The sequence below is a fragment of the Portunus trituberculatus genome, chromosome 33 (assembly GCF_017591435.1).
Source record: "Portunus trituberculatus isolate SZX2019 chromosome 33, ASM1759143v1, whole genome shotgun sequence".
NCBI classification, from domain to species: domain Eukaryota; kingdom Metazoa; phylum Arthropoda; class Malacostraca; order Decapoda; family Portunidae; genus Portunus; species Portunus trituberculatus.
In genome coordinates, this window is record NC_059287.1 from 11,777,418 (window position 1) to 11,786,434 (window position 9,017).

The following is a 9,017-nucleotide window of genomic DNA, read 5'->3' on the forward strand; positions in this document are numbered from 1 at the left end:
ACAGCTGCACACAACAATGCAACAACCTCACATAACACCTTAAACAACTCCCACACACCCCACACATACACCAACAACCCAAGAAAGCACCTCAAATAACTGCAGGACAGCACCACAACACCTACACCACCACCACCAACAAAATAACCCGAAATAGCGAATAAGTAAGCTGACACACCACCAGAAAACAACAAACACCATCACAACACCAGAAAAAAACACCAGCCAGGAACCACAACACCTACATCACCACCACAACCTGATACGTAAAACAAAACAACCCAAAACACAGTAAAAATAAGCTGACACACCTCCAGGCAACACAAACACCACCACAAAACTCCTTAAGTAACCCCACACAGGAACCGCAACACCTACACCACCACCACAACCCTATACCACCAACAAAACGACCCAAAACACCATGTAAATAAAATAAGACCAAAATAAACACCCGATGAACTTGATATGACTAAAAAAAACAAGGCAAATCAACTGAAACACATAGCAACACCTCCAAGACAACACCACATGCCAAAACAGCGTAAAAATAAGCTCACACGCCCATGAACACAATCAGACAACAACACAACCTGGTATGACCGAGAAAATAAGGCAAAATAGCGTATGAGTGAGCTGAAACACCTCTAAACAGCACCACAACACCCACAACACCACAGCCACAGCACCCCCGCCACAAATAGCTTACCTGTGGCCGCGTGAATGCTGCTGAAACACCCTTAGCTCCTCAAACACCAGATCCAGGAAGGCCTCGTCCTCCCCGCTCAGGTACCGCCCGGATATGTACGTCGCCAGCTTGACTGCATTCACGTAGAAAAATAATAACGTTAAAATTTCTGTCACAAGGACGCTCCTCCTCCACCAACCAACCCCCGCGTGACGTCACGATGGATGGCGGCTGTGACGTCACTCCCATACCTACGTCACTCAAAGCATTGGTTATTCAAGACACCTTTTCATCCCTGTGTATTGAATGCGGGATGAAAAGTATGGAGTTTATTGTAAAAATGCTGGATGTTGGATATATAATCATAGTTCTCGGGTATATATGAGTATTAGGATGCTGTTGGTGGTTTTGTTACTCAGTGATCTCTTTTCTTTCCGAGAGTTGAGTAATGAATAGAAAAATTGTGAAATGTGGAAGATATATTTGTAAACATGAACATTACCAAGTGAATAAAACTATTCGGAACGTAAAAACATCTGAAATTTGGCAGAGCTGTTGCAAAGTCATATTCTGACATCTATCTATTTATCTTAACCACCAAGATACATTGCTCATTATTCTCACACCATTCCTTAATCATCATTACAATCTAGTATCTACATGGATTGACTACGGTTGTAAAATTATAATAACCCATAGCATAAAACGTTTCATTCGATTGATTTGCGTAATAAGTTACATTTATATAGCTACCCAATATTCAGTATTTCTATAACGACATCAATTTACAATCTCATAATTGATATAGAAAAACTAACTTATTATAATATGGCTACAATTCCTGGGACGAATAAAGGCACGTAGCCGAAACTAACGCTAAGGTGATAAACAAAGCTAGTCTACGTCACATTTACGTGTGTGGTGCGTCACTGCTTCTCCCTAACTACCCCCAAGGCACAAAATTTCCCAAAACAACCCCCAGTGAGAACCAATATAGCGACAAGTACCACCATGATCATCTAATGAACTGGAAAATACGAGAATGAGATGAAATGAGGAACAATCTGGAAGCATAACACCGCTGAGTTTATTATTTTTTTTTCTTATCGTACTCGAGAAAGGGAAATAAACACGAGGAGTAAGGTAAGGCCGCTAATTTCATACCTATGTAATATTTAGTGTACTTTATGGGGATTTCATAGGCCGTGGGATCATGTATAGGGCGTTTCACGACAAGACACAAAAATTGTAGATAATCCTTGTGGCAACTCGGGTGATGGTATCTTAATGGCGTGTTTATTTTTCAGGGTTTCAGGCTTTCCGGTGCCTCATGCCTCAGCTCTTGCCACGTAACCGTAACAAAAAACCCACGCTTAAATATTCCCCTTTATTTTCCTTCTGTGACAACCTATCCCTGCGAACATTTCCAAAAGTTTCATTAGTCTAACCTAATCTACACAGCTTCTTAACCTAATCTAACCTAGGTGAATGTTTATAATAGGTCCTTCGTTTGCAAATATGGTTGTTTGTATCCTTAGACTTTTAGGAAATACGAAATTGCGTCTATTTTGGTATCAGGACCAACTAAATCAAATTTATTAACAAACTTAATCTAAGTTAACTTAAGCTAATCTAGCCTAATTTAAACCTAATCTAACTCTGTTTTTGGCATGGTTTTGATTTTGAAAAGCATCAATATGAGTCAGTAATAGCTGAACACACAAGAAAAATCTTCATAGATGTGAAGTACAGCGAGTATGCTGTCGCATCATGCAACACTGACAAGGGCCAATAGTAAACATTAACCCTAACCTAACCAAACCCATTGACAGTAAGGATTTTAGTTTGATGTGTTTTAAGAATCTACTAATATCACACCTTCCCCTTATTACCAAACACTGGGGCATCTTTACTTGTTCTACAGGCACATCCAATCTTTGAACTGAAAAAGAGTCTGTTCTTTTCATTGCTAACTTGTGTAAATGCTTATTAAGACTCCTCACATTGCTTCTGGTGCTGCTAATTGTTTTGTGTGTCAGTGAAAGAGTTAACATTGGTGATATCATACATTTACAAATCAATGTGAAATGGAAATAGGACTAGATACTGTGACATTTACAGATCATGAGTGACAGCCAAGATTGGATGAGGCTGTAATATTTGTAGTGATAACAGAAAAATAGATAATGGAAGGTAACTAAGAGTTAACTATAATATATTTTAGAATTAACGTGAACTGCAATTAGTAACACATTAATAGTAAAGCCGGGACACTTACAGATTGCCATGACTGAAAGCCAAGATACTGAGTAAGGTTGTAGTAAAAGTAATAGAAAAATAATGGAAGGTAAGAAAGAGTTTACACTGATACATTAAGAACTGACGTGAACTGCAAATGGTGACAGATTACTCATGTCACCTGGTTTACTCACCCTTAGCTCCCAAACCAGAAAAATACAACGAAGAGTAGGAAAAAGGTAGCTAGGAAAATGGGTACGCCAGTCAACTTTAGATGTACATTGATAGCAAATACTGTGACATTTACAGATGAGTGAGGGCCAGGACTCAGGAGGGATGGCGGTGGAGGTGACCAACCAGGGTGTAGAGGTGTTCAAGAAGCCCCTGCTGCCGGCGCCCCACAAGAAGAGGAAGGTGCTGGATGAGGAAAACTACGTCAGAGTGAGTGCTGTGCTGGTGACATTTTTTAAACATCTGAAACATTTTATTTGCATTAAAGTGGTGATAATAAGGTGAAAAGTGATGTAGAGTTATGAAAAGAGACAGAATGAATAACCAAAACTGAACAGAACTGATAAAACCTACTAGTTGATGGAAGACAGAAGTAAACGTGTCAATCTACATGATATAAAGCAAAACAGGTCAAAAGAAGAAGCAGAGTATATTAGGATATTAAGATTAGGTTGCAATGCATGTAGAGGTGACTTAATAGTAGATATATCAAGGAAGAAAATTTTGTTTATGGATTTTTTCCCTTTCATATTTTAAAAAGAAGCTTGTTTTGTCACTAATTTGTAACATTTTAAGATATGCCATTTATTGATATGATTGCTCACTGACACTTTAATCCATGAGAGAATAAAAAGTCATCACATTTACACCCAGTAAAATTAAATGTCATGTAAATTATCAGAATATTAACCTCAGAATATTAACCCCTTCAGTATCGTGACACATTTCGATATTCATTCCTTTTACTATTTGGTGATTTTATACAGCTTCAAAAACTCATGTGGGGATTAAGATAGTGACCTCCATAGACCTTTCCTAACTGTCTAATCATACCCAAAGCTCAAGGTAAAAAGGAGTTTAAAGACCCACTCACTGTAACTAACACATTTCAACAACTAGACCTTTAAATCCTAGACATTTAGAAGAAAAAATCTGAAATAGAAAGTAGAATTATGTGGTTGCTTTTAAAGAAATTGAAATATATTTGTAACATTAACATTTCAGGAGATGGAAAAGATCATAGAGCGAGACTTCTTCCCTGACCTGGACAACCTGAAGGAGAGGATGGAATATATAGAGGCCAAGGAGAGCAACAATGTGGGCAAACTGAGGGCACTGTTCAAGAAATACGCCAGCGAGGGCAACGCGTCGACACTCCGCAGCATTGAGAACAGCCCGGCCACCTTTGAGACACCAGCAGAGGCAAAGGGCTGCTTCACCCCTGCCTCCCACCGCTCCCAGGACTCTGATGCTGAGGCTGCCAAGGAGGAGAAGGAGTCAGTGAAGGAATCTGAGGGCAAGGGTGAGATGTCCCTGGATGAGTTCCTGGCGCGACACACCAGTGAGGATAACGAAAGCTTTGAGGAACTGATGAAGGATAATGAACGGAGGTTTAGACAGAAGGTAATGGAAGAAATTGAAATATGATTCTTTTTGTGTATATATGAGAGATATTGGGTAAAGGTAATAAAAACAGGCTTAGTAAGGTGCCATATGTTTTGTTTTTTATTTATGTATGATAGGTATTGGCTTTTTTTTGTCTATTAATGAGAGTAAAAGTAATAGAAATAGACTTACTAAGGTGCTATATGTTTTTTTTTTTATTTATGTATGATAGGCATTGGGTGGAAGTAATAAAAAAGGTTTAACTGAGGTGTCATAGATTTTTTTTTAGATGTATTTATGATAGGTATTAAATAAAAGTAATAAAAAGTAATAAAAAAAAAGGCTAACTGATGTGCCATATATGTATTTTAGATTTATGTATGATAGGCATTGGGGAAAAGCAAGAATAAAGTGATAAAGAAGGGCTAAAGAAGATGCCAGTCAAATAAACATAAAAAAAGTATCATGAAAACCAGAGAATGTCACAAAATAATATGTAATCTTAGTTTAGTTAGGATACATTGAGGTAGTTTAGGTTCTTATCTTCAATCCATCACATTATCTTTGCCTTCCACTACAGCATGCATGGATATTTGAAGTGTTTAATTATTTATGAGAGGGATCAGTTACAAGCAACAAAAGTAATAAAAAAAGACTGAGGTGGTTGTCACAAAAAAAGATATATTAAAATTATCTAAACCGTCATGAAATTTATATAGATAAATATTTATCTTACCAAACACAAAAAATGTCTTGAAATTTATATAGCTGATTTGTACATCTAAACCACTTTAGTGTTATGATGCATTTCCATATTTATTCTGCTTACTATTTAGTGATTTTATGTAGCTCCAGAAACTTATGAGGGGATTAAAATAGTTGAGATTCTGGCCATTAATCTTCTGACCTCTATAGAATCTTCCTAATGTAAATAAAATCATCTAATCATGCCCAAAACTTAAGGTAAAAAATGCACCTCAGTACTGAAGGAGTTAAATCCACAACCTCATATCTATCATCCACTTCAGCATGCGTGGATGTTCGAGGCGGAGGAGAAACACAACAAGGACCACATACCGAACCTTGCCCTGCCCTCCGCTGAGCAGCAGGTGGAGGCGAGTGTCCTGGCCATCACCGGTGTGTCCCAGGAGAAAGACACCAGGCCCAAGAGTGTGGAAAACTGGAAATTCAACACCTTCAATTCAGTCATGTTTGTGCCAGATGGTAAGGATTTCTCTCTCTCTCTCTCTCTCTCTCTCTCTCTCTCTCTCTCTCTCTCTCTCTCTCTCTCTCTCTCTCTCTCTCTCTCTCTCTCTCTCTCTCTCTCTCTCTCTCTCATTGTCATTCTTGGTCGCTGAAGTCATTATGTTCTATGATAAAATATAGATACTAGAGCCTCATAAACTCACCATTGTTTTTTCACAAGTCAACATGGAAAAGTAAAAAACTGCTTCATTTTTTTTTTTTTTTATGTAAAAGGGGAAAACTGGCTAAGAGAAACATAAGACAAAAAAAAGGCTCACTTTGTTGCCAGTTCCCTTGCAGGTCCAAGTGAGTTAGTCAAAAAAAAGAGATAAATGTCTTGAAACCTCCCTCTTAAATGAAGTCAAGTCATAGGGAATTGGAAATACAGAAGCAGGTAGAGAGATCCAGAGTTGACCAACTTTATTAATGCATCTTGTTTTTTTCCAGGAGTTGACATGTCCCAGGATAAGCTGATAGAGTTAAGGAAGCAGAAGAAACAAGCGATCAGCCTCCAGAACACCCGCTTTGATGGCAACCCCTTTACGGAGACCATGAGTGCAGCGGCCATGCTGGAGGCCTCGGCGGTGCAAGCCATTAAGAAGGAGGGCAAGGTTGGGGTGGATGGTAAGTGCAGGACTGTTGCAGAGGTATAGAAAGGTGGTTAGTGTTAGTGTGTTTTATTTGTGTGTGTTTGTGTTTGTATTTTTATTTGTATTCTGTCTACTTCTAATGCAAGAGTTAGTCAGTACTCTCATTCATTCATCCCTTTCTCTGATACACTCTGGAACTCCTTGCCTATTTCTGTATCTTTCCTATGACCTGAACTCATTCAAAAGGGACGTTTCAAGACATTTATCCCATTTTTTTGGCTAGTCTCTCTAGGGTGGCTAACCTTAACATTAGAATAAATTAGTCTCTTAAGTTAATCACAATAGATAAGATTAGTATGCTGTTAGGTTGGGGTAGGTTATGCTATGCTATGCTATGCTGTGCTGTGTTATATTGAGATAGATTAGACTAAGTAACATGACTAAATCTAACCTAACTCACATAAAACACATGAAATACTTACCCAGCAAATAGATTGAATTAAATAACATGACCAAACCTAACTAACTCACTCAAAATACATGAAATACTTACCTAGGAAGTAGACTGAATTAAATTAGGTAACATGACCAAACCTACCCTACTCAAAAACAGTGAAATAGTTACCTAACAAATATTCACCACCTGCAGGCCGAGATTTAGGCAAGGAGACGCCCCGAGTGAATGGTTACAACTTTGTGACGGCTCCCTCGCCAGTGCCAGGGGTGGACGCCTCGCCTCTCATGACCTGGGGAGAGGTGGAGGGAACCCCATGTCAGCTGGATGGCAGTCAGACGCCCCTGCTGAAGAAACACACCCAAGGCCCCTCCTACAGGATACCCCAGCTTCCCAGTCGGTGAGTGGCTGCAGCAGATGTTTATTGGTCAGCTGGTCTTGTAGTGTTTGATGTGGCTAGTGTGGGATTTGGTGTTTTCGGTGCCAAGTGACCTGCTGGTGCTGGTTGGTGTCTGGTGACTGCTGTGTTGAGTTTGGTTGCTGGCTCCTGATTGGGATATTACATCTTGAATTAGCAGTTTTGTTCTTTATCCTTATTTACAAAGGCACATTCACAAATAACAATGCAAAAAATTTACCCTAAAAATTTGGAAAAACAGCAGTTGTTGTCTGTAACTCATTCACGTTTTTGTATGAAAAACAAGGATGTGTTCCCATCTTTTAAAATGAATCTGTTATTATGCTATATTTTTACTTACACAGCAAAGACACACAGGACCAGTTAGTATTATAGTGATGCACAGTAGATGCATTGTCAGAAGTTACACACAACAGTGACTTAGTATGTTGATTGGTGTTATTCTTATTAAAACTAACGAGAATGTGTCACACCTTCCAGAGACCGCATTGGCCACCGGCTTTCAGAACAGGCCAGCCAGAAGCACCGCAACAAGAAGCTGAAGGCAGTGATGGCCGCCAAGCAGGGCCTCACTTCCCCCATGATCAGGTTTGGCTCTCAGTCCTCACAGGAGAGAATGATGTCCATGTCACCTGCTGCTCAGAAGCTTCTCAAGAGCAAGGTCAAGCTGCAGCATGGGGTAGACAAGGTCCTACAGGCCTCCTACACACCATCCCCCAGCCTGAGGCGCACCCCGGCCACCCCTGGGGCCACCACACCCAGTTTTGGAGACCTCACCTGTGTGTCTCGAAGCACCACACCCAAAATGCGGACTCGGACAAAGAGGATGGCTGCAGTGGGTGCTGAGGATGCTGAGTTCTCCTCGGGACTCACTGATAACTTGCTGGACTTGCCAAGGAGATCAAGAAAGTTATCACCTCAGGAGGAAAACAGCACACAGCCTCCACCAGCCAACAGGAATTGTGCTGCTGACTTCTTTTAGCAGGTCATGTGTGTGTGTGTGTGTGTGAGTGTGAGTGTGTGTGTGTGTGTGTTGGAGTGTGTTGTGTCTTCTATGTGATGGCAGTGAATGTAAGGAAGGAAATTATACTATGTATATCATCCATCAAATAATTATGCAAATTAACAAATAGCATCAGTCTTTGATTTCATTGTACCACTCATTATTAAATTTTTTTTCAATTACATACTATTATTTTTGTCTCAGGTCTTTCTTTTTCCTTTTTTATGCAGGAGGGACATCTGCCAAGGGTAATAAACAATAATGAAAAAAAAAATAAGCTCACTAAGGTGCCAGTTCCAAAAGTGATGTCAAGAGAATCATTGAAGATTTAGGGATAAGTGTCTTGAAACCTTCCTCTTAAATGAACTCAAGTCATAGGAAGGTGGAAATACAGAAGCAGGCAGGGAGTTCGAGTTTACCAGAGAAAGGGATGAAAGACTGAATGCTGGTTAACCCTTGCATTAGAGATGGCCATAATAGGGCTGAGAGGAAGAAGAAAGTCTTGTGCTGCAAGGCTCTGGGAGAAAGGAGGTGAGGCATGCAGTTAACAATGTCAAAAGAGCAGATGGCATGAAAATAGCATAAGAATATACCAAAAAATGCAACACTGGTGATGAGTAAGAGGCTGAAGACAGCCAGTCAGAGGAGAGAAGATATGACAAAAAATTTTTATTCTATCCTATCTAAAAGGATAGAATAAATGAGCAGAGTCCCCCCCATGAATCTGAAACATATCCCATATATGGATGGATAAGACCTCTGTA

At 39.7% G+C, this 9,017-nt stretch overlaps 1 protein-coding gene across 2 annotated transcripts; it reads left to right on the top strand.

Moving 5' to 3' along the window:
* The first annotated feature begins 1,569 nt into the window (after positions 1–1,569).
* LOC123512419 (splicing factor ESS-2 homolog) lies at positions 1,570–8,453 on the top strand. 2 transcript variants are annotated; one of them, XM_045268818.1, is made up of 7 exons: positions 1,570–1,826; positions 3,236–3,367; positions 4,163–4,561; positions 5,572–5,767; positions 6,236–6,412; positions 7,028–7,232; positions 7,731–8,453. In XM_045268818.1, the coding sequence occupies exons 2-7, from the start codon at positions 3,236–3,238 to the stop codon at positions 8,230–8,232; spliced, it is 1,611 nt and encodes a 536-aa protein (XP_045124753.1). In that variant the 5' UTR covers positions 1,570–1,826; the 3' UTR covers positions 8,233–8,453. The 2 variants fall into 2 exon arrangements, with proteins under 2 accessions (XP_045124753.1, XP_045124752.1); XM_045268817.1 differs by having other exon boundaries at positions 1,571–1,831.
* Positions 8,454–9,017: the final 564 nt, after the last annotated feature.

Bases quoted from the DNA above. Each gene is read 5' to 3' on its own strand.
- LOC123512419 (XM_045268818.1), top strand. From the start codon at position 3,236: ATGAGTGAGGGCCAGGACTCAGGAGGGATGGCGGTGGAGGTGACCAAC. The intron at 5,768-6,235 runs GTAAGGATTTCT...GTTTTTTTCCAG, and splicing joins AGTCATGTTTGTGCCAGATG to GAGTTGACATGTCCCAGGAT. The intron at 7,233-7,730 runs GTGAGTGGCTGC...CACACCTTCCAG, and splicing joins ATACCCCAGCTTCCCAGTCG to AGACCGCATTGGCCACCGGC.